Below are 26,214 nucleotides of genomic sequence, written 5' to 3' on the forward strand. Positions count from 1 at the left end.
TTTTTAGTAGAGACGGGGTTTCACTGGGTTAGCCAGGATGGTCTCGATCTCCTGACCTCGTGATCCGCCCGCCTCGGCCTCCCAAAGTGCTGGGATTACAGGCTTGAGCCACCGCACCCGGCTACATTCTTTTACAGAAGATTATTCCTGGAGAAATGAAATGGCATTTTGCATATAGCTACAGGTGTTATTTATAAATTTGCCCTTTATCTTAGAACTTGAGTGATTATAATAGTGTAAATACAGTAAGTTTAGAAGATGACAAAGCTGTGGTAGTATTTCCTATACAAATGAAATAATGACTTTTAAAATAGCATTGATTATTGTCATTGTCTTTAAGGTATATTTGTATACAAAACATACCAAACCTATTGTTTAAAAAAAGATTTTACAAGAAAAACATTGACAAAACAGATTGTTTGACTAAAAGGAAAATTGATTAAGGGCTTCTATTAGCAGTAGTTAATGAGTTCATTACTGATAAACACACATGCCTGTCATAATGGAAGTTTTACTTTGGGACTTGTCTTGTTATAATATGGATTAATGTTGATTTGCAATCGTTTTTCACCAAAATGTCACAGTAAGATAGTATTTTCTACAATCCAAACTCTATTAAATATAGTCATGGGTTGAGTATACATGTGGTTTGTGGGGGTGTTTTGTTTTTGATTACCAGGAAATGATTGGGGGAGAGGTAATACTATATAAATGAGAAATTTCTAGGAAGTTATAGTCTTACCACTCATTCATAATTGGGGAATATACTTACTCACTTAGCCTAGGCAACTTTCAGTCCTTTTGAAAGGCCTTTTATATTAGGTGAACAATAAAATAAAATTTTAACCTTGTTTTTAATTAGTGATGAAAACAGCCAATTTTGGGATCATTTGTTCATGTCACTCCTCCTTAGTTTTAGACAATTTTCTAAATTATTTGGAAATCACTGGTTTTCTTTGGCGAGTGAAATGTCAAAAGATTATGGTCTTGAAATCAGATCCTTGTACCTGATCAACAGCTAAACTAGTCTTTTTTTAAACTAGCTGGGCATGGGGGTGGACGCCTGCAGTCCCAGCTGCTTGGGAGGCTGAGTCGGGAGGATCACTTGAGCCCAGGAGTTAGAAGTTCCAGTGAACTATGATCATACCACTGCATTCCAGCCTGGGTAACAGAGCAAGACCTCACCTCATTAAAAACAAAAAAGAAAGAAACTCTACTTTGAGTGCTCATACAACCATTCTGTTTTTCACTCTCAGTACAGTATTCAATGAATTACATGAATCTTTGTGTTACAAGATTTTGCCCAACTGTAGGCTAATATAAGTGTTCTGAACACATTTAGGGTAGGCTAGGCTAAAGCTATGATGTTTGGTAGGTTAGGTGTATTAAATGCATTTTCAACTTATGATATTTTCAATTTATGATGGGTTTATTGGGCTGTAGCCATTTCATAAGCGAGGAGCATCTGTAGTTACCGCAGAGACCATATGCCTCCCAAAACCTAAGATACTTACTTTCTGGCCCTTTACAGAAAGACTTTGCTGTCCTCTAGTGTTAGAACACCTTCTTTTTATAGGTGTTGAAGAATGTCCTACTTTTGAAGTGTAGTCTGAGATCTAACTTTTTTTCTTTTATGGGCTGTTCCCTGATTATATAGTAGCAATTTGCTTAATACCTGCGTTATATTTCATTCATACAATTTATAAATGCCTTTGTGTACCTTTTTTCCTGAGTTTAAAATTCCTTAAATAAGGGACTGTCTTAAACATTGAATATCCCTCAGTGCATTTACACGTAGAAGGTACTCTCAGTCTATCCACTGAATGAATTAATGGTTAATAATGTATTCCTCACATCCCTTGTTTTGCATTTATGCATGTGTCTCACCAGAAATCGGAGTCTCTTTGGTAGAAAATGACCGTAAACTGGGATTCTAGCTCCTTCTCAGGTTGCTAATCCTGTACTCATTTGTGTGTTCAAACTTTTGCTTTACTAAGGCTTCCATTACAGAAAAGGAAGAATATATAAAAATTTAGCTTATTCATAGTTTATCATTTTCAGAACTTAATAAATTCATGCTTTGGCCTCGGTGTGAATTATTGTCTAAACGGTTAACACTGGAAGCAGCATCGTATACTACAAAGAGATTCAGCTGTGAATCCAGACAGATTCAACTTAAAAAACCATTTCACCTAATAATCTTGATCAAGTTAACTTTTATTGCTAACATTCTATGACTTAACGGGTTTCGTATTATAAAAATGGCAAATGTATGGGTGCAGCAAACCAACACAGCACATGTATACATATGTAACAGACCTGCACGTTGTGCACATGTACCCTAGAACATAAAGTATAATTAAAAAAACAAAGGCAAATGTAGTTTTCATTAAGTCCAAAACTAAATAAACGTTTAGAAAACTAAGGAATAAATCCTTTCTTTTATCGTTTTTAGGTACGAATGTGAAGAATCTTTTACGACCCTAAACGTAGACATTAGAAATCACCAAAATCTTCTTGATTCTTTGGAACAATATGTCAAAGGAGATTTACTAGAAGGTGCAAATGCATATCATTGTGAAAAATGCAATAAAAAGGTACGGGCTGTCTAGTTTTGTTTCATTTTGTTTACATTTAATGGATTTAGAAGAAATTGGTTTTTTTGGTTCATCCTCACAAGTCACCCTCTTTTTATTTTCTCCTACTTTGGTATAGTGGTAGCAGAGAAGTAGTGAACATGATAACTGATAGAAGGTTTGGCAGGGAAGGAAAAAAAGTAGTGCCAAAGGGGCTAGGTAAATAAGATAAAAACAGGTAAATAAGAGTGAATAATTTTAAAAGTCATCATGATAGCACATTCTCTTATCTAAGTTACACAGACACTTTCCATCTCTACCAAGAAACAAATTGCCAATGAACCCCTCAAAGATACAGAGCTGATAGAGGAAAATATTTCTCCTGTCATGTCCAGGATTACTTGTCAAGACCAAAACATTTGCTGAAACCATTTAATTACTGTATTGAACTACATAAGATTTCTTTTAGACTAGTCAAGTGGCCCGTAAGATTTCTTTTGTCACCTATGTTATAAAACCATTTATTTCGGAATCTTACTAGCAGTTCTTTGGGAGAGATAATTCACACGCATTATAGTAATGAATAAGGCATATCTTTGGGAGCTCCCAAACCCTTTCACCCTCAAGTCACTTTTGTTGTTTTGGCCTTATGCACCACTTAGAGAAGTCTTAAAGTTTAAAGATTGAGATTGTGGGCTGTAAAACCATACTGCCTGCCACCTGCAGCTCCTGAGACCTGAGGCAAGTTACTTGACCTCTCTGTGATTACTAATTTTCATCTTTAAGGTTCAGTAGTATACACTTGAGAAGGTTGTAAGGATTAGGTATGTTTTTACGTGTGCAGCACTTAGTATATTACCTGGCATCTTAATTGCCCAACAAATATTAGCTACTATTATTCTTGTTTGTGCATAGGAAACCACCTTCATGGGAACAACAGTAAATATCAAACAGGTAATAATGGCTAGATAACAATGACAGAAACCAGTCAACAACTTACCGTTTGCATATTATTAATTTTAGCATTTAAGTCAGCTGATAGGATTATCTTGATTATGCTCATTGTCATGTATTTGTTTACACTTAAAAATTCAGATAAGTCTTAATATCCTTTAAAAGTTTGCTTGGGTTTTTGTTGGGTTTTTTTTGTTTGTTTTTATTGTGGATTTTAATAGAACATCTAGTAACTTTCTCTTGTTTATTTTAGGTTGATACCGTAAAGCGCTTGCTGATTAAAAAGTTACCTCCTGTTCTTGCTATACAACTAAAGCGATTTGACTATGACTGGGAAAGAGAATGTGCAATCAAGTTCAATGATTATTTTGAATTTCCTCGAGAGCTGGACATGGAACCTTACACAGTTGCAGGTGTTGCAAAGCTGGAAGGGGATAATGTAAACCCAGAGAGTCAGTTGATACAACAGAGTGAGCAGTCTGAAAGTGAGACAGCAGGAAGCACAAAATACAGACTTGTGGGTGTGCTTGTACACAGTGGTCAAGCGAGTGGGGGGCATTATTATTCTTATATCATCCAAAGGAATGGTGGAGATGGTGAGAGAAACCGCTGGTATAAATTTGATGATGGTGATGTAACAGAATGTAAAATGGATGATGATGAAGAAATGAAAAATCAGTGTTTTGGTGGAGAGTACATGGGAGAAGTGTTTGATCACATGATGAAGCGCATGTCATACAGGCGCCAGAAAAGGTGGTGGAATGCTTATATACTTTTTTACGAACGAATGGACACAATAGACCAAGATGATGAGTTGATAAGATACATATCAGAGCTTGCTATCACCACCAGACCTCATCAGATTATTATGCCATCAGCCATTGAGAGAAGTGTACGGAAACAGAATGTACAATTCATGCATAACCGAATGCAGTACAGTATGGAGTATTTTCAGTTTATGAAAAAACTGCTTACATGTAATGGCGTTTACTTAAACCCTCCTCCCGGTAAGTATCAAGAGAGTTTAGCTTCTTAGTAATAAAGAATAATTTCTAGTAGGCATCAACATGTTTAAGTTCATAAAATTAATGTTTTCACTTTAAATGAGTCTAAATTGCTGGGTGCGGTGGTTCACGCCTGTGATCCCAGCACTTTGGGAGGCCGAGGTAGGTGGATCACCTGAGGTCAAGAATTCGATACCAGCCTGACCAGCATGGTGAAACCCCATCTCTACTAAAAATACTAAAATTAACCAGGCATAGTTGCATGCACCTGTAGTCCCAGCTACTCAGGAGGCTGAGGCAGGAGAATCGCTTGAACCTGGGAGGTGGAGGTTGCAGTGAGCCAAGATGGTGCCACTGCACTCCAGCCTGGGTGACAGAGTGAGTCTCCATCTCAAAAAAATAAATAGAATAAAATAAAAATGGGTCTAAATTATAGTAGCCTGAGAGAGGTTCTTAATAAATTTAGGACTTCTCAAAATTAATGGAAATGCAGACTTGTTTGAAAATGGGGTTGGAAAATAAAAATTTGTTTTTATATCTGCATTTTATTTATAGGGCAAGATCACCTGTTGCCTGAAGCAGAAGAAATCACTATGATCAGTATTCAACTTGCTGCTAGGTTCCTCTTTACTACAGGATTTCACACAAAGAAAGTAGTCCGTGGCTCTGCCAGTGATTGGTACATTGCTTTGGATTTTCATTCCCATTCCTATTATACTAATGTTTGGTTTGGTTCTTTAATAGACTGCTTTATTTTTTTCTAAACCATGAGAATTTTGTTTGAAGTTTGGAATACAGAATAAAAATAACTCTGGGTCACAATAGAGAAATCATATTAAAATAGTTACTTAGTCTAAACATGGCCTTTTGTTATTCAGAAACTGACTTCTATTACCTTGTATCATATCTTTGACATCTCTGCACCAAAGATTACAAGATGAGACTGGGGACAGTGACTCACACCTGTAATCCCAGCACTTTGGGAGGCCAGGGTGGGAGGATTGCTTGAGCTCGGGAGTTCAAGACCAGCCTAGGCAACATAGTGAGACCCCATCTCTTCAAAGAAGATTTAAAAAATTACCCAAGTATGGTGGCATACACCTGTAATCCCAGCTACTCGGAAGGCTAAGGTGGGAGGATCGCTGGAGTCTGGGAGGTTGAGACTGCAGTGAGCCATGACCGTGCCATTGCACTCCAGCCTGGGCAGCAGAGCAAGATCCTGTCTCAAACAAAACCAAAGATTACAAGATGAGACTGAAAAGTGTAAGCTACTTATGAAATTTATGAGGTTTTAGCTTACCTAGATTGAATTCTGACACAGATTAAAAGGGTAAAAAATTAAAATGATTTTCTTAAGTTTCTAATTATGAAAGTATAGAGGCCATTATAATACATTGATTTAATAATTTTTACTTACTGATTTCAGAAATAGTATGTCAAGATAAGGGGGTGATATTTTGTTGTTGAACCTAGGAAGAGTTTGTTAATGGATTTTTAGAGGACAAACTTTCACCCGTTTTGTAACTGAGAGAATAGACCAAGTCATAGTATTTATCTGTTATTTTAATACTAGAAGCAACCTTTGCTGGTTCTCTCTTCAGCAGTAGAGGAAGATCTTTATCTTTTTTTTGGTTCAATGAGACTCATCCTTTTACTATAGAGAACAAGTTATTGAATTAATAGTCATAGATTTTTTTTGTTTTATTTTAGGTATGATGCATTGTGTATTCTCCTTCGTCACAGCAAGAATGTACGTTTTTGGTTTGCTCATAACGTCCTTTTTAATGTTTCAAATCGCTTCTCCGAATACCTTCTGGAGTGCCCTAGTGCAGAAGTGAGGGGTGCGTTTGCAAAACTTATAGTCTTTATTGCACATTTTTCCTTGCAAGATGGGCCATGTCCTTCACCTTTTGCCTCTCCTGGACCTTCTAGTCAGGTAATTGCACAGCTTTCTTTCTAAATGATGAGATGTTTACAAATAAATTGTGTTTCCTGGAAGTCGAAGTCACAAACCTATGTGCATCCACTTGATATGTTTACCTAACAGAAACACACACATAATATGATGTCAGTGAGTTCCATTTAATATTACTGCATAGCAATGAATAGTAATTATTGGCTCTTTAAAAATATAAGAGACTATTTTGAAGATTTTTTAAAATAGTCTTAGTTTTTTAAAAAAATTACAAGTGTGAAGAATTATAATGAAATCCACCTCTGATCTTCATTCCCTTTCCCAAGAAGCAAAATAGTTTAGTTTGTGTGATCAGTCCTTCCATAAATGTATGCCTGTATCAGCATATGTGCATGTCCTTTTTATGCAAATAGAAGTATACATATACCTTGTTGCTGTAAAACAGGTAATGTTTTATCCTTTACAGGCTTATGACAACTTAAGCTTGAGTGATCACTTACTAAGAGCAGTACTAAATCTCTTGAGAAGGGAAGTTTCAGAGCATGGGCGTCATTTACAGCAGTATTTCAACCTGTTTGTAATGTATGCCAATTTAGGTAAGAATTTAAGTTTTTCAGAATTCTGTTTTGATGTATCATATTAAATTGTGAAGTCATTTAGGTCAAGTGATAAAATATAATCTGATTTGAAATAGAAACAATTTCCCATAAAACCTGTTGTGAATTTTATCTGAACATGGCACTTTCACCTTCTACTTTATGCGTGTGTCTTTGTAGTAGACACAGGTCAGAATCTGTGTCTTGATTTTTTTTTTTTTTTTTTTTTAAATCTCCTAATGCAGTGGTGCCAAATCTGGCTGCTTTTGGAAAATACTGGTTTCTAGGCCTCTTCTCACACTGATTGAATCAGCATCCGCAAAGCTAATGTCAGGGAATCCATGTTTTCAAAGGAGTCCCCAGATGGTTGTGATACTCACCAAATTTAGATAGCAGACTTGGTCTGTACATAAGTTTTTGTGTAAGTAAATTACAATTATGGATAATAAAAATACTTGCTTCAAATATTAATTTAAGGGCTGGGCACAATGGCTTATGCCTGTATTCCCAACACTTTGGGAGGCCAAGGCAAGAAGATTGCTTAAGCCCAGGAGTTCGAGACCAACCTAGACACCATAGGGAGACCCTATCTCTACAAAATAAAATTTAAAAATTAGCTGGGTGTGGTGGCATATGCCTGTAGTCCTAGCTACTTGGGAGGCTGAGGTGGGAGAATCACTTGAGCTAAGGAGGTTGAGGCTGCGGTGACCCGTGATTGCATCAGTGCTCTCCAGCGTGGGCAACAGAATGAGACCCTGTCTCCAAAAAGCAAACAAACCAAACAGCCATATATCCAAAATGAAGTTCTTTATCCAGGCATACCTGTCATTTCAGGTTTTTTTTCTGTGACATTACTTAATCACCATTGGATTCATGGACTTTTTAACATAAGGGAGATTGTACTTTTCATTTGTCTCTTTAGTTTGTCTTCCTTTCCCTTACCTTTTTCCACATTGTAGATATTTGGGTATTTGTAGATGAGAAAGAAAAGAATATTTAGCCGGGCGCGGTGGCTCAAGCCTGTAATCCCAGCACTTTGGGAGGCCGAGACGGGCGGATCACGAGGTCAGGAGATCGAGACCTTCCTGGCTAACATGGTGAAACCCCGTCTCTACTAAAAAACACAAAAAATTAGCCAGGCGAGGTGGCGGGCGCCTGTAGTCCCAGCTACTCGGGAGGCTGAGGCAGGAGAATGGCGTAAACCCGGGAGGCGGAGCTTGCAGTGAGCTGAGATCCGGCCACTGCACTCCAGCCTGGGCGACAGAGCGAGACTCCGTCTCAAAAAAAAAAAAAAAAAAGAATATTTATTAGATAAGCATCAGTGGAATCTGTATTTCAAACTTAAAAATGCCAAATTTAGACATTCAGAAAAATCCTATTCTGTTCAACTCTTCTTTGAGAAATATTGCCTGTTCAGAAAGCACACATCATTGTTCCATAATGTAACCTACTTATAAAATTTTCTTGCTGAAAACAAATACTGTATGGTCTGTAAACCTTAATATGAAGTCCTTAAGATCGGATATGCATTGGGATTGAGAATTGTTTGGATTTAAGAAAAGCAAGGCAGTGCATATATCCCTATCTCTATAGCAGGGTCTGAGACAACAACTTAAAATTGAACACATTAATATTTCTACAGTAAAATGTAAATATTTATACTGAAGGGAGAAATGAAGACTGTAAGTAGCCTTTAGTCAGTTCAGGCTAGGTTATCCCAACAAACACATTTTGACACCAACTTAATGAAAAACTTTGTTGGGCTGGACGAGGTGGCTCATGCCTGTAATCCCAGCGCTTTGGGAGGCCGAGGCAGGCAGATCTCCTGAGGTATGGAGTTCAAGACCATCCTGGCAAACATGGTAAAACCCCATCTCTACTTAAAAATACAAAAATTAGCAGGGCGTGGTTGCGGGCACCTGTAGTCCCAGCTACTTGGGAGGCTGAGGCAGGAGAATTGCTTGAACCCGGGAGGCACAGGTTGCAATGAGTAGAGATAGCACCACTGCACTCCAGCCTGGGTAACAGGGCAAGACTCCGTCTCAAAAACAAACAAACAAAAAACCTTGTTATAATAATAGCTTTTAGGCCGGGTGCGGTGGCTCACGCCTGTAATCCCAGCACTTTGGGAGGCCGAGGCGGGTGGATCACGAGGTCAGGAGTTCAAGACCAACCTGACCAACACGGTGAAACCCCGTCTCTATTAAATATACAAAAATTAGCCGAGCATGGTGGCACATCCCAGCTACTCAGGAGGCTGAGGCAGGAGAATCGCTTGAACCCAGGAGGCGGAGGTTGCAGTGAGCTCAGATCACGCCACTGTACTCCAGCCTGGGAGACAGAGTGAGACTCCGTCTCAAAAAAAAAAAAAAAATTAAAATAGCTTTCGGAGTCTTAGGATTTTAGATAAGAGGTTGTGGACCTGTTTTTATTATGTTTTGGGGGATATGGCAATAAATAAGATTGCCTAATGGAATATAGAAGCAAATAATGTAGTTGCCATAAAATATGTTAATGGCTCTAATAGGGAAAATGCAGAGTGCATCATGGGGAGCATGGTACCTGAAGGGATTTGGGGAGTACAGAAGACTTAATGGGGAATGTAATGTGGGAATTGGTTGGTTGAGCTTTCCATCTAGAGTGAACAGCAGATGCAAAGACGTGATAAACTTGGTGTGGCTTATTGGATGGAATGAAAGTTGTCCAGTCTGACTAGAATTGATGTAAGATGGGAATGGCAGGAGTTTCTGATCATGTGGTTCTAATAGGCCTTGTGAGAGAGACTGAGGCATTGGATGAGCCATTGTAGGGTTTTGAACAGATAAATACCATCTAGAAAGATCCCTGTGGCCACAGTGTGGAATGGATTGCAATGGAATAAGATCCCAGAGAATGTTAAAATGATCTATAGACATAAGATCATTGTGGCCTGTACTGGAGAAGTGGCAGTGAGAGAGATACAAGTGGACAGATAGATATATGGTGCTTTTTATAAGAAGTGGAATCAGTGGATTTGGTGATTGGATATTCAGAGAAGGATGGGACAGGGAAGAGATGTGAAGAATGATCCCCAAAATTCTAACATAAACAACTGTGAGTGGTACCATTTACTGAGGGGAAATACAGGAAGAGAAACATTATGGGAAGAAAGGGGTGAGTTCAGTTTGGGTAGATTGAGTTTGAGCCTGTGTGACACCCAAATGGAGATATACAGTAGAACAGTAAGTAATTTGTCTTGAAATGTTTTTGAATCATCTAAATGAAAATATCTAGAACATTAAAGCCATGAGTGTGGGCTACATCATCCAGGGAAATCAGTGTGAGAAGATAGCCTGGCATGGGAACTTGGAGAAACATCAGTTTTTAAGAGACAGGAAGGAGGAGTTGCAAATAAGAACAAAAAGAGGTAGAAAGAAAATCAGGAATCGAGGGAGGAGGAAGTGGTTATGGTTTGAGAACTGCTCCTTAGCTTATTACCATGAAGAGGGGCCAAAACCAAGAGTTCTTACTTCTTATTTAATATAGTTGCTTTGTTGTTTTCATCCTCTTTTCCTTACAAATGAGGGTTGCAGTCTTGGTTAGTCCCTTTAGACTCTCCAGGCCGTAGAAAGTGTTCATCTTCCAGTCGGGCGCAGTGGCTCATAATCCCAGCACTTTGGAAGGCCAAGGTGGGCGGATCATGCGGTCAAGATACCGAGACCATCCAGGCCAACATGGTGAAACCCTATCTCTACTGAAAATACAAAAATTAGCTGGGCGTGGTACGTGCCTGTAATCCCAGCTACTGGGGAGGCTCAGGCAGGAGAATTGCTTGAACCTGGGAGGCAGAGGTTGCAGTGAGCTGAGATCGCGCTACTGCACTCCAGCCTGGCGAGAGAGCAAGACTGTTTCAAAAAAGAAAAAGTGTTCATCTTCCTTAAAGTGAGCCGGTGTGATTGGAATGTCATAGTCATGGTCACTGTTTAACAATGTTAATACTTATACTCAATGGGCGAGTTTTCTTTTCTGGTAAAATAATTCTCTGAATGCTAAGTAAAAGTGATAAAATTACAAATCAAAATTTTTCTGATCATAAAAATTATAGACAAGATATTTTGTGTAACTGCTTGTTTTATTCATGAAGCCCTTGCCATCCTAATTTTTTCCTCGCATTTTTCTCCCTCTCTTTCTTCTCCCCTTCACTCCTTTGTTGTAGGTGTGGCAGAGAAGACACAGCTTCTGAAATTGAGTGTACCTGCTACCTTTATGCTTGTGTCTTTAGATGAAGGTCCAGGTCCTCCAATCAAATATCAGTATGCTGAATTAGGCAAATTATACTCAGTAGTGTCACAGCTGATCCGCTGTTGCAATGTCTCTTCAAGAATGCAGTCTTCAATCAATGGTAAATTTGAATGCTCCATTCTTTACAGTAGTCTTTTGTTGCTGTTGTTGTTGTTGTTGTTTGAGATGGAGTTTTCTATTGTTGCCCAGGCTGGAGTGCAATGGCATGATCTCGGCTCACTGCAACCTCCACCTCCCCAGTTCAAGCCATTCTCCTGCCTTGGCCTCCCAAGTAGCTGGGATTACAGGCACCCACCACCACGCCCGGCTAATTTTGTATTTTTAGCAGAGACAGGGTTTCGCCATGTTTGTCAGGCTGGTCTCGAACTCCTGACCTCAGATGATCTGCCCACCTGGGCCTCCCAAAGTGCTGGGATTACAGGTGTGTGCCACCATGCCCGGCCCTCTTTACGGTAGTATAGTACTAAGAGTCTGGAGGAAGATTTTTGCTTTGGAGTATTTTAGCCCTGTACCTTTTTTACGTATTTAATGGGGATCTTTTTTCTGTCTCCTTGTGACTGAGGTTGATACCATGTTTATGAAATAGTTTAAGAATTAACTTTTTAGGCTGGGCTCGGTGGCTCATGCCTGTAATCCCTACACTTTGGGGGAAGCCAAGGCAGGAGGATCACAACAACAAAAAAGTTGGCTGGGTGTGGTGGTGTGCACCTGTAGTCCCAGCTACTCGGGAGACTGAAGTGGGAGAATCACTTCAGCCCAGGAGAAGGCTGCAGTGAGCTGTGGTCACGCCACTGCACTCCAGCCTAGGTGACAGAGACCCTGTGTCCAAAAAAAAAAAAAAAATTTATTTTTAGATTTTGCATTTTTACATCTTGATATATCTATCTGATCATTATAATGCATAATGTTACTTTCTTTGTTGTGCTTAGGAAACTTGGTTTAAAATGTTATTTTTCTAAAATAAAACATTTGGCCAGCCATGGTGGCTCATGCCTGTAATCCCAGCATTTTGGGAGGCCGAGGCGGGTGGATCACTTGAGGTCAAGAGTTCAAGACCAGCCTGGCAAACATGGGGAAACCGCATCTCTACAAAAATACAAAAAAATTAGCCAGGCGTGGTGGCGTGTACCTGTAGTCCCAGCTACTCAGAAAGCTGAGGCAGGAGAATCGCTTGAACCCGGGAGGTGGATGTTGCAGTGAGCTGAGATCGCGCCATTGCACTCCAGCCTGGACGACAGAGCAAGACTCCATCTTAGAAAAAAAAAAAAAAAACAATTTATAGGCTATATATAGGCTATTTTCTGTCATGAAAGTTGTGTATTATTGTGGAGAAGCTTATTAGTTTTTTTTTATTGGTGACAAATCTGTATTCTAGGTAATCCTCCTCTTCCCAATCCTTTTGGTGATCCTAATTTATCACAACCTATAATGCCAATTCAGCAGAATGTGGCAGACATTTTATTTGTGAGAACAAGTTATGTGAAGAAAATCATTGAAGACTGCAGTAATTCAGACGAAACCGTCAAATTGCTTCGTTTTTGCTGCTGGGAGAATCCTCAGTTCTCATCTACTGTCCTCAGTGAACTTCTCTGGCAGGTAAAAGGAAAATAACATTTGTATGTTTATAATTTGATTTCTTATTCCTTTCATTAAGTTACTCACTATGTCTTACTTGTTTTTAGGTTGCATATTCCTATACCTATGAACTGCGACCCTATCTGGATCTGCTTTTGCAAATCTTACTGATTGAGGACTCCTGGCAAACTCACAGGTGGATACTCTTTTTGTGACTGGAAGCAATTAGGCTTGCCCCAGGTGTTAGAGTTAACTGAAATTGACAGTCACACATTTTTTTAACCTATTGGAGTTCTAGTGAATGTTTTATCTTAAACCTAGGACAAGGGTAAATAACAAGTTCTCCCCCTTTCCTCAGAATTTTATTTCCTCTTTTATTCTTTTCTCTCACTGCCTAAATTTCATACTTAATAAGCCTGTTTCTTTAGAATGACTTTTTTAATTAAGGAAGGGCTAGCTTGGGCTTTTGGTAAATATTTGAATTTCATTAATGATGCCTGAGGATTATTTTATGATTAGATTACATTTGTTTTAGAATTAGTCTCTTGAAGTAACTTAGTCATTAGTCACATGAAGTATAATAGTATATGTAAAAATAGGCTTTAGGTAAGTACGATTTCCATTTTTCATGGTATTTATATTCTGTAAAGTCCCCACAGACACTGAGTTAGCAAATACTGAACCATTACTCCTAGGAGGAAATACAGAATTAGGTTTCTATAAGCCTCTTGTTTACATTTTTATCAGCCAGTCAATAACCTTGTTTTATGTGTGTTTCTATTTAAAGTCATTTAATATATATTGTTGACTTAGAGTTCACAGCCAAACAGCTCTGTAACTTAAGCCTGAACTTAAGCTTCTCAGCACATTCTCCATAAGGCACATCACAGCCTTCTTGTGGTCTGGAACGTTAGATACCACTTCAACATTATATACTTGGGGGTCATTTTAAACATAAAAATAACCAACAAAAGCACAAATATGTGGAAAATGTGGCACTAAATACACCATGAAGGACACTTGTTTACAGCTTAAGCTGAAACAAGACAGAATGACACTCTTTTGGACTTCAGCTAAGAACGTTTGTGTTGGACAACTTGATGTTTTTGCTGCTCTGCATGTGTCCACAGATGCCCAAGAAAGCACCTTGATGATTGATCTTGCAGTTATAAATAAAGTTTAGGAAGTAAGCAATTCACAAATGCGGAATTCATGAATAATGAGGGGATCAATTATAATTAGTTTTTATGAGAAGTTTTAGAATGTTAACTTTTTCCCCCGTAAAAACTAAGGTTATCCAGCTTAACTGGCCCTCAAACTTTAACCAGAATTTTTCTATTTGTTTCAGTTTTTTGGGGTTTTTTTTGTTTTTCTTTTTTTTTTGCAGTAAAAGTTGAATATATTATCTTTAATCCCAAGAGTTATATAATTGATGATAAATTATGGTTATTAGTTGGCAGCACTGCCGGGTTTTAGAACTTACCTTCCCACACGGAAGATAGTATAATAGTTTGTTTGGGAAAACAATTCAAAGTCTGTGTCGCAGTTTGCCTCCCATCTGCCAATGTAATAAAACAAACTCAAAAACAAGTTCTGTAACAACAAAATGCTTAAAGAGAAGTTACAATCTGGAGTTTTAGTGGGGATTGCGAACGCCAGAATTTGTGACTTAGTATTTTCAAATTATCTCCAAATTTACCATAATAGATTTCAAACAAATACTGTAAAAATAGCATTAAACCAAAAATAAATTTTCGTGAGACACAAAAGATAGTAGCTCAAAATTATGGTCATTTATTCAGGCAGTATTCAGTGCCCTTCTAAATATGTTCATAGGATTTGAAAGCTTTCTTCAGAGTGGATTTTAATGAAATCTAACTTTTACTATTTTCTTTTTTTAAAATGCTGTATTTCTGGGCACAGTGGCTTACCCCTGTAATAAGCACTTTGGGAGGCCAAGGCAGGAGAATCGCTTGAGACCAGGAGTTCAAGGCCAGCTTGACCAACATAGCAAGATCTTGCCTCTATTTTTTAAAAAAGGAAAATACTGTAAGCACTTACAGTTTTAAACCAGTTAATCACATCTTAGCTCTTGTTTGATTAGAGCAAGTGATAATGGCAAAGACATATGTGCTAGAGCAAATGTGGGAATTACACTTTTGTGTAATCAGATTAGTAAGATACTGTTGTTAAATGAATCACTGGCCCAAACATGAAAATAATTTTCTCATAATGAGCTTTTAGTTCATTCAGTAAACAATGTTCAGATATTTATGGAGTGTCTACCATGTGCCCAGCACTGCTTGGCATCAGGTAATAGGCAAGTGAAGGTAGTATTAATAAAAATGGCATTTGAGAACGGTTGATACTAATAATGGGGAGAAAATATGATATGGTAGAAATAATGATTTAGCACTTCATTGTTACCTGAAAAAACTGAAGGTAAAAGCAATTTATATGTAGCGTTTCAGATTAAACAGCAAGAGGGCCTGAACATGGTTGATTTGTCTGAAATGATTAAGCTTTGCAAAATTGTTGAAGTAATGTGTTTTGTTTGGAAATCATGAATGCATTTGATGGAGGAAAAAAATCTTACTTTGAATTGAAACATACTATTAAGTAAAATACATAGTGTACATGAGAATCTTTAAATTCTCAGTGTCCAGGTTATGTTTCTAATTTATGTAAAATTTACATAACAAAACTCACCATTTCAAAGTATACAATTCAGTGACTTTTAGTACATTCACACTGTTGTGTAGCCATTACCACTATCTGATTCCAGAGTTGTTTTTTTGTTTTGTTTTGTTTTGTTTTGTTTTTTGAGAGGATGTCTTGCTCTGTTGCCCAGGCTGGAGTGCAGTGGCGCGATCTCGGCTCACTGCAAGCTCTGCCTCCCGGGTTCACACCATTCTCCTGCCTCAGCCTCCCGAGTAGCTGGGACTACAGGCACCCGCCACCACGCCCAGCTAATTTTTTTTGTATTTTTAGTAGAGACGGGGTTTCACCATGTTAGTCAGGATGGTCTCCATCTCCTGACCCTGTGATCCACCCGCCTCAGCCTCCCAAAATGTTGGGATTACAGGCGTGGGCCACCGGGCCTGTCCCAGAACATTTTTTTTATTACCCCAAAAGGAAACCCCTACCCAATTAAATAGTCACTCACCATTCCTTCCAGCCCTAGCAACCACTAATCTGCTCTCTGTCTCTGTGGATTTGCCTATTCTAGACATTTCATAAAAATGAAATCATGCAATTTGTGTGTCTGACTTCTTTCACTTAGCTTAACGTTTTCAGAGTCCATCCATGTTATAGCATATATCATTAGTTTATAGCTGAATAATATTTTGTTTACTGGCACATAATATTTTTAACACAAAAGAAACAAGGCATGTTTGTGCCCCTCCAATCATGTTTTAAGTTAGTTATTTCAGGGAAAGACAGGAACTAGTTGGCTATGTATTATTACTCCGTTGTAGTTTGGGAGAAACTGAAATGAAATCCTGTGTTACTGGCAAATCAGCCAAATTGTACTATTGCCTGTCAAAATGCTTTGCCTGCAATGTATTCTCATTATTAGAATTCAAATACTGTACCTCCAAATTATGTCACTGAATCCTAACTTGCCTTCAGAGATGCAGTTTTATAAAAGGTATTGATGTGTAGCAAATTACCCTCGACTACAGCAGTCATAAACTTCGTTATTAACTTCTTTAAAATTTGCATTACTCTTGAGTGTCCTGAATTCACTTCAGGTAATGTGTTTAAATTGCATACATGGCAGAATTATTTTGGATTGGTAATAAGTTAGAGCGCAGACTCTGGAGTCAGACTGCTCCACAGCTATATGACCTCAGCAAGCTGTGTAACTCTGTGCCAATTTTCTCATCTGTTAAAAGGTTTAATAATAAGGCTGGGCATGGTGGCTCATGCCTGTAATCCTAGCACTTTGGGAGGCCGAGGCGGATGGATCACGAGGTCAGGAGATCGAGACCATCCTGGCTAACATGGTGAAACCCCGTCTCTACTAAAAATACAAAAACTTAGCTGGGCATGGTGGCACATGCCTGTAGTCCCAGCTACTCAGGAGGCTGAGGCAGAAGAAGGGCATGAACCCAGGAGGCAGAACTTGCAGTGAGCCAAGATGGCACCACTGCACTGCTGCCCGGGCGACAGAGCGAGACTCCATCTCAAAAAAATAAATAAACGAAGGTTTAATAATAATACCTGTTGTCTAATGTTAGATTAAATGACTAAATCAAAGACATTATTGAGTGGCACATAGTAGGCACTCAGTATATATTAGCTATTAGATTTTAGATGTTTTTATTTTATATCTGGTTCTCTTTCAGAATTCATAATGCACTGAAAGGAATTCCAGATGACCGAGATGGGCTGTTTGACACAATCCAACGCTCTAAGAATCACTATCAAAAAAGAGCATACCAGTGTATAAAATGTATGGTAGCTCTATTTAGTAACTGTCCTGTTGCTTACCAAATCCTGCAGGTGAGGATTTTTTTTCTTACAATTTTGTAGAAATCTTAATCAGAATTAAGGATTCTGTTTTAAAAGAAGAGAATAATGAGAACTTGGGGTTGTCATTTTAAGTTAACTTTGAAGTATTCCAAATCCTCTTATATATGTGGTTTTATTTTCTTTTGCAGGGCAATGGAGATCTTAAAAGAAAGTGGACCTGGGCGGTAGAATGGCTTGGAGATGAACTTGAAAGAAGACCATATACTGGCAATCCACAGTACACTTACAACAATTGGTCTCCCCCAGTGCAAAGCAATGAAACATCAAATGGTTATTTCTTGGAGAGATCACATAGTGCTAGGATGACACTTGCAAAAGCTTGTGAACTCTGTCCAGAGGAGGTAAAAAAAGCCACCAGTGTGCAGCAGATAGAAATGGAAGAGAGCAAAGTAATTCTTTATTTTATAGGCCAGTGTTTATGTATTAATTATATTATTAAAAGATTATGTTGAAGTTTTGGGTTTTGAAAAATGTTTATTTGGCTGGGCGCAGTGGCTCATGCCTGTAATCCCAGCACTTTGGGAGGCCAAGGCAGGCGGATCACCTCAGGTCAGGAGTTCAAGACCAGCCTGGCCAACATGGTGAAACCCCATCTCTACTAAAAATAGAAAAATTAGCCAGACGTGGCAGTGGTGCCTGTAATCTCATCTACTTGGGAGGCTGAGGCTAGAGAATGACTTGAACCCAGGAGGTGGAGGCTGTAGTGAGCAGAGATCGTGCCAGTGCACTCCAGCCTGGGGGACAAGAGTGAAACTCCGTCTCAAAAACAGAAAAGAAAAATGTTTATTCTGTGTCATCTTAAGCTAATGAGGGAGCCTTCTTTTGGAGAAATTTCTGTGAAATTGTCTGAAATGTAGTAGTTCTGAGAGAATGCAAATCAGGTTTTTGTTTGGTTTTGTTTTTTGTTTTTTTCCCAAAGTTCTTTATCTGCAGTAAAAGAAAAGTTGCTAATGGGTCAGTTTTGTAGATTTTTAAAGTTTATTTCAAATAGAAGTTAAAAATAAACTTGAGTTTGCCTACATAATTCTTTATCTTGAAATATTCAAAATTAGGAGCCAGATGACCAAGATGCCCCAGATGAACATGAGTCGCCTCCACCTGAAGATGCCCCATTGTACCCCCATTCACCTGGATCTCAGTATCAACAGGTAAACAGGAGTCAGTTTGTGGTTTTATCCCCTAGAACTAGGCTTTATGCTTATTTTTAGAGGATGACTCAGTTGTTGGTTGTGACTACAAAATAACAGGTAGGATTATCTACTAGCTTTGGGAGCATGATCAGAAGAGGAATGGTTTGGAGCGGGGGTCATGGTGTAACGTGTTTGAACTTAACCACTGTAGGGTTTTCCTTGTCAAGAAGGTGTCCTTATGCTGGTAGTTAATAAAACTATGAGAATTTATGTCAACATGAAATGATCATTGTAAGGATTGTGGTGACATTTCCTGTGAGGCAAAATCTTCACCTGGATTCCAAAAACATTAAGATATGCAATGAAGTAAGAAGTCCTTGGTTTCCAGTGATGGTAAAAATCACTGGAAAAAAAAAAGGATTTGGGTAGATTTCCATAGGTGATTAGCTATAAAGTAAATAAACTAGTAAATAAATAGCAAAAGAAATGAGATGAAGAAACATTCTAAATGAAAACTTTTTCTTTCTGAAACCGAAATGTGACTAAATCAGCTCTTGTGAGGCAATGGTACTCAAACTTGAACAGGCATGAGTCTGCCTGGAGGGCTTGCTCCAGCAGAGGGCTAGACGCTATCCCAAAGTGTCTGATTTCATAGGTCTTCAAGGGGCTGGAAAATGAACATTTCTAACAAGTTCCCAAGTGATGCTGCTGGTGGTCCAGGAACTATACTTGGAGAAACATTTCAGGCATTCTTTCTTACGTTTCACTGTGTACACAGAAGCAAACTGAATAGTTAGGAAGTACACATTCAGCATACGTATTTTCATCTGTAGAAAGTAAAGCCCGACCGGGCGCAGTAGCTCATGCCTGTAATCCCAACACTTTGGGAGGCTGAGGCAGGCGGATCACCTGAGGTCAGGAGTTTGAGACCAGCCTGACCAACATGGAGAAACCCTGTCTCTACTAAAAATACAAAATTAACTGGGTGTGGTGGCGCATGCCTGTAATCCCAGCTACTCGGGAGGGTGAGGCAAGAGAATCTCTTGAAGCCAGGAGGTGGAGGTTGTGGTGAGTCGAGATAGCACCATTGCACTCCAGCCTGGGCAACAAGAGTGAACTCCATCTCAAAAAAAAAGTCTAGAATCTTGGCTTGGCTGATGGAGCATATACAGAAAAATGAGAGCACTGTAGGGTTCAGACATTTTAAAAGGTTAAGGAACCAAATCCACAAGGGAGGTTAACTTCCTTTGACCCTGAGAAAGCTCTTATGTTAATCATGCCTGGTTACTTTATCATCTTGAACATTGTTCTGTTTTTAATCAGCATTATTGTGAGTTCAGGGTTACTACTCCTGTATATCTTGTATCATGGTTAGTCAATTGGATTTAGCATGTGGAAGAGTCAATAGATGCTCATAGATTGTTTTCTGAACATTTTTTACCAAGAGCAACAGTGGGTTAATCCCTTATTTGCCAGACTTGAGTCTAAATCATTTTGGCACTAAAAATCATTTTGGCCAAAGATGTATGTGGACCTACACAATCACTGCTCTTATTCAGGGTTTGGGGGTTTGCATTTACATTATGTTTTTCTCTTTCAAGCCTTTTTTTGTTTTTGTTTTTGTTCTTGCAGAATAGTAGTCCAACGGTATTTACAGAGTAAGTCCCAAGAATAAAAGTTTACATTTCCAGAGACTTCAGACCATGATTTTGAAGTTGTTTTACTATGTGAAAAGTTTTAACATGCAGATCTCTTCTCCTTTCCCAGAATAACCATGTGCATGGACAGCCATATACAGGCCCAGCAGCACATCACATGAACAACCCTCAGAGAACTGGCCAACGAGCACAAGAAAATTATGAAGGCAGTGAAGAAGTATCCCCACCTCAAGCCAAGGATCAATGAAATGCACATAATTAACTGGTTCCATCAAGACTGTGCACCCAGGCCTTACAGTCCAACCTTTTTCTGTGTCTGGCTAATATTTAAAACTAGAAAAACTATTCCTAATCAACATGGAGTGGAGAGTTTATTCACTGTCTTATCTGCAGAAATTTGCTGTCAATATATAACCCGCCTGCAGTGGAAAGTGTATAGTGTTTTGTAATAAATGGCCTGATGCTAATGTGTAAATGGCAAAGGTGTATATAGTATATTAATGTTGACTGTTAATTCTTAAGCAAGAAACTTTTTTCTTGATGAGACTCACAGATCTACACAAACTACAAAAGTTAATTTTCTTGTTATACCCACTGCACTCTGCAACCAGTGTTGCCTGCCTCATGGCAGTTGGTTCAGCTCCTTTACAAAAAAACCCAACGGCAACAAAACAGAGCCCATTCATGTCAGCCACACCAATAGTTTCATGTTAATTCTTTGCCACTGGAGTCAATTTTGCTATGAGCAATGTGTAAGGCTGGTAACCTTTAAATTATTTGGTTGATGTGGAAAATTGGTGATGTAACACTGTTTCTAGATTTTTTTCATTGCCTTTTTATTCTGATATTAGGTTAATCACTTTGAAGCTATAGTTATGCTGTAACATTTAGCATGGCTTCACACCAAGTTAGTGTAGCCAGTGAGGAAAAAGTTACCATAATGACAGCAGTTGTCCGAGAAGTGACAGCTGTATTACTCAGAGCTTTTACTTCTTACACCTAGAATATTAAAATATAAAACAAGGCGAGAAATGTGACAAACAGGCTGTTTTCAGTTGCACATATGTTCCTTATGTATAATGTTTGACAGTTCAATCTCTGGGTGGGATAAAGAACACTTACGTATCAGTAATGGGAATTTTAAAAAATATAAAACAAATATGCAAAAATTTGCTATGCCAAGATGCTGGAGCATAATAGAAGACTGTATTTGGTGTGCTTGTTTTGTTTCTTTGGTAGAGTTTATTAGGTGAATCTTCTCAAACTTTCCTTCTGCTGGATCCCAGTGACGTGGAAGTCATCAGAACCCCACGATACTTGGAGTACCTCTCTGCACCAAGATAGCTGGCTGATTTTCTGCTCAGTCACAATTTTACTTGAAAGCAAGAATTGTCCTAGCTCCTCTTCCATTATTCCAAAAAGTTTAACGTTCAAAGCAGGGTCTCATTAAAAAAGAAACTACTGGTTAGTTAATATAATTGAGATATCACAATTTCAGAATAAACATTTGATTACAAATAAGGAACTCCTCAGTTCATACTGTATTTAAAAGAGAATTGGTAACTTGAATGTGTGTAATTTTTTGGAACCTGTCTAAAAACCAAATACCCTGCAAACAGATACAGCCCACCCTATTCTATTTAAATATTTTGCTGTTTTATTTTATAGAAATTATTTTGCTGAATTCACAAATAGAATTTGATTTAAGAAGAACTTTTTGTCCTGTGGTGTGTTTTTGGTTTTTTTTTTTTTTTTTTTTTTGGTTACTTTTTTTGTCCTTTTTTTTCACAGAGGACTGCATATTAAAATTCATTCTGTGCATAGCATGCCTAGGCATGACACTGATTCAGGATTTCAGTCACACTGAGTTTTTGTGCACAGAAAGATTTGACCTTTGGCCCTTTACTGAAGATTTTGAGAAATCAGGATGCTGACACTGTAAAAGTTTCCTAACATAATCTTGTACTTTTTGTATGTTTTTTATATACATGTATATTTAATGAGCACAAGCTTGGTTGTATTTTTTACAATTCAGTTAATAGGGAAATGTTTTGTCAAAAGGCTACACTTGGAACTGAACAAAGCAGAAACAAAATTGAGCATTGCATTATTTTGTGATTAAAAGGGGCAGGTATTTAAGATAAAGCTTTGGGTATCTTATTTGTAGTACTCTGTAGTCAACCTGTGCTTCTAGGTGTTCCTGTAATAGTAGGACATTTTGACACCAGATAGTTTTTACTTTGAGTGAAAGTTACACACGGTGTTTGCAATTCCAACTGATAGTTTTTATTTTTTTGTTGTTTTCTTCTTTGAGATGGAGTCTCGCTGTCACCCAGGCTGAAGTGCAGTGGCACAATCTTGGCTCACTACAACGTCGCCTCCTGGTTTCAAGCGATTCTTCCGCCTCAGCCTCCTGAGTAGCTGGGATTACAGGCACCCACCACCACACCCAGTTAATTTTTGTAGAGACAGGGTTTCACCGTGTTGGCCAGGCTGGTCTTGAACTCCTGACCTCAGGTGATCCGCCTGCCTCGGCCTCACAGAGTGCTGGGATTGCAGGTGTGAGCCACCATGCCCGGCCCCAATTGGTAGTTTTTTAATTTAAGTATCTTGATTCCAAGCTCTTTAAACAAGTGAAATAGGTTAACTTTATTTGGATGAGTTACTATTGTTAGGTGTACCATCTCACCATCTGAGAGGAGATTTATATATTTCCTGCTCCTTAACAAAATATGTAATGTACTTAAAAACTTTAATGACTTCCTAGTTGAGAAAAAACTTGACATACAAAAAAGGCTGTGAATTTTTCTACTTGGAGGAAGAGCCCAACTTTGGTTGCTTTGAATTTACAAGCCCCCTTGTGCCAGGTGAGGGGCTCATGAATCATTTTTGTCTTCATTTGAGGAAGAGTGGTCTGTGTTGTGACCAGGAGCAAGGAAAGGTGGAGTTATTTTTGTTTGTGCAAATTATTTTCTATATTTAACTCTTAAAGCAAGCATTAATGTATAACCAGAAATTTAAAGATGCATGTTATTGTAAGAGCAACATCATGGTGATTTTGAGATCTTTTTCTGAACATACACGGCACATTTTAAATTTCAAGTCTTCAAAGTGCCTAAGGATTATTTAGTTCACCCTCAACTGATTTTTTGAGCCATATATTTCCTATTTTAAATGTTTGCAGAATCGCCAGTGTTGCTTTGAAAGAAATAGCCCCCAGAATTCTAAACGACATGATTATAGAAGACAGTAGAATGTGTTACCATAAAGACTGAAGATATTTTAGTTGTAAAACCGTGTGAACAAGGGCTTTTGCCCTATTGTATCTAAGTATTTCAGTGCACAACTTGTTAAAAAAACCATATTGCTGCTGTTTCTAAGCCCTCCACCAACTGAATTTTCATGTTTAGCATTGTAGAGGCAGAAATAACATTTTTTTTTTTCTTTCATTGATTTTTCTCCTGGTGATAATTTCCCAGCCTTGTGTCTATTGTGTATACAAATTTAGAATTATTAAAATGTTTTCTTTTTTTTTCATGATTAACTTAGTGAATAACTTAAATCCTTAATCCTAGTAGTGGTTAGAAAGATGAGGAGCCTTTTTTTATTTGACTTACATTTGTAAATGAAAACAAGTCTGTGAATATTCAGATGACTACTTCAAAGTAATTCAGTTTTTTTATTAGTATTTTTCCAGCTTATGTTCTCCCACGAGCTATTTTACTTTGCTGAATTTTGTGGTTAATTTGGTGGATATATCCTGCCTTATTTAGGATTATAGCTGGATAAGAAAATTGCCTTTTCATTGTAAGTGCCCAGTTTTGGTCTCTAGTTTAAAGGTACTACATACTGCTGATAAAGGAAAACACTCCCCTACACCCCAGTTTTTGTGTTACCAAGAAAAAAGAAAAAAAGTACTGGTTTCATAGTAGGACTCAACCAGAATTGGTCCTACACATATGTTGAGTGTTTAGTTTTTGCAAATAAGGTTTTTGAGTGTGATAAAACACTACAGAAGTGCTAAATGTATTGAGAATTTGCTGCCGATTGTATTTATAACAATTATTTTAAAAAGTTTGCAGAAATTTAGCACTTTCCCTCCAAATTTATAGGTGTAAAAGAAGCGGGGGCAAGGTGCACCACATTTTAAAACTGCAAATGTGTGAAAATTTATTTTGAGATTCAGATTCCTAAAAGGAAATTTCACCACCCAAGTCATGCACTTCTTAGCCTTTTACAAGCCAACAGACTGACATGAAGATTGTTCACAGTTCCTAAGATTTAGCACATATACAAAAATAAAACTTTATAAATTCAATTTCGGTTTTCCCTTTATTTATTAATACAAGATTTTTAAACAGAAGGTAGAGGTGTAATAGAGCTGAAGGGAATGTTTTAAAGGGGAATGTTTATGAGGAATTCAGCCATCATTGTGTATACCCAAAGTGGATTCACACCTAAGGACCTCAAAGAAATGAGTTGTGATCTAATTGCAGACTTTTTAGTTAAAACTAAGATTCGACAAACTGATGTTTCACAGTTCTCTTAAATTGTAAATAAAGCAGACCACATGTTTTGAGGAGAGCCAGGGAAGTGAAAGTTCAGTTAACTCTCTAGCAAGTTCTGTCTGCTGTTTTTTTGTTGTTGTTTGTTTGTTGTTGTTTTGAGATGGAGTCTCGCTCTGTCGCCCAGGCTGGAGTGCAGTGGCGCGATCTCGGCTCACTGCAAGCTCCGCCTCCCGGGTTCACGGCATTCTCCTGCCTCAGCCTCCCGAGTAGCTGGAACTACAGGCGCCCGCCACCGTGCCCGGCTAATTTTTTTGTATTTTTAGTAGAGACGGGGTTTCACTGTGTTAGCCAGGATGGTCTCGATCTTCTGACCTCGTGATCCGCCCGCCTCGGTCTCCCAAAGTGCTGGGCCATCTGCTGTTTATAGTGTCTAGAAATAGCTCTTTGTTGTCATGTCCCAGGGAAATAAGATTTCCACAGAAACCTGGCGGTGCTTTCCTAAAGTTGGGTTACTTCAAGAACTGCTGAAAGACAAATCTCAGATTTTCACTGGATTTAATTTCACTGTTTTTTTTTTTTTATGGAAAACTAATATTTAACTTTTCTGCAATTTGGAAAACTCCCTCCAGTTGGATTAGACTGTATTTTACGTATTTTTAGCTACATGAGTACATCTAACTGAAAAAATACATCGCCACCAATATTACGAATTGCTTCATTGTAAACTGATAACTTACAGATAGGCAAAAAGTTGACATCTTTATTTTTATCTATACCTGAAAGTTTAGATAACTTACTAAAGTTCGGGTTACATAAAACGTTTCAGTGACTTTAGGGATGTAAATTGTCAAGAAATTTCTTAAACTACACCAAAAAACTTTCCTAAATAGAGCAAATTTCAGAGCTATTTAAATAAGAGTTGATTATTTTAAGGTCATTCTATTTAAATGGTCAAAACTCAAGAGTGAAATAGGAATCATTTTAGCCATCATCTGAGAAAACAAGTCTCGTTCTGATCCATTAACACTAGACAGAATATACTGCATTTCAGCAAGTCCAAGATGCCATTGGTTACAAGGCGCCTCAGCAAGCAAAATCACTGACTTTCATGGATATTAAAACGTGGGATATCCCATCTGGTAGTAATCTTTGTCATGACAAATGTCTTTTCACATCTGGAAATAGGTTTTTGTCATGGACTTTTCTCACATTTTTTTTTTTTTTCCCCATTAGTGGAAATTAGAAATTCTATTTTTATGTGTAATTGCTAACAAAGCTGGCCAATTTACAAGTTTATGAAGAAATGGCTTGATGGAACTGAACCTTTAAGGAGTCACCAAATTATTAATGAAGTGCCCTGTGTAAGCGGTCTTCTTGAGATAGTTTTGTGTCATAGCTTCTAGTTTTCACATACTTTATAGTTAACACACCAAGTGGACTTTCTTGCTCTGCCAGTACGGTTCAGCTGCCCTGGACTC

The 26,214-nt window shown here is 38.1% G+C and overlaps 1 protein-coding gene across 2 annotated transcripts in view; it reads left to right on the forward strand.

Moving 5' to 3' along the window:
• Positions 1-24,546, forward strand: part of USP9X (ubiquitin specific peptidase 9, X-linked) — a 148,691-nt gene extending 124,145 nt beyond the window's left edge. Inside the window, exons 34-45 of one of the 2 annotated variants that reach the window (XM_011980179.1) lie at positions 2,456-2,597; positions 3,784-4,537; positions 5,090-5,213; positions 6,245-6,470; positions 6,916-7,045; positions 11,241-11,426; positions 12,702-12,922; positions 13,009-13,097; positions 17,254-17,410; positions 17,569-17,829; positions 18,493-18,588; positions 20,338-24,546. In XM_011980179.1, the coding sequence (XP_011835569.1) occupies positions 2,456-2,597; positions 3,784-4,537; positions 5,090-5,213; positions 6,245-6,470; positions 6,916-7,045; positions 11,241-11,426; positions 12,702-12,922; positions 13,009-13,097; positions 17,254-17,410; positions 17,569-17,829; positions 18,493-18,588; positions 20,338-20,475 (2,524 nt within the window). In that variant the 3' untranslated portion in view covers positions 20,476-24,546. The remainder of the gene's footprint in view (positions 1-2,455; positions 2,598-3,783; positions 4,538-5,089; positions 5,214-6,244; positions 6,471-6,915; positions 7,046-11,240; positions 11,427-12,701; positions 12,923-13,008; positions 13,098-17,253; positions 17,411-17,568; positions 17,830-18,492; positions 18,589-20,337) is intronic. The other variant, XM_011980180.1, reaches the window with a different exon arrangement.
• The last annotated feature ends 1,668 nt before the right edge of the window (positions 24,547-26,214 follow it).

Source organism: Mandrillus leucophaeus, unplaced genomic scaffold (genome assembly GCF_000951045.1).
Source record: "Mandrillus leucophaeus isolate KB7577 unplaced genomic scaffold, Mleu.le_1.0 Scaffold209, whole genome shotgun sequence".
NCBI classification, from domain to species: Eukaryota; Metazoa; Chordata; class Mammalia; order Primates; family Cercopithecidae; genus Mandrillus; species Mandrillus leucophaeus.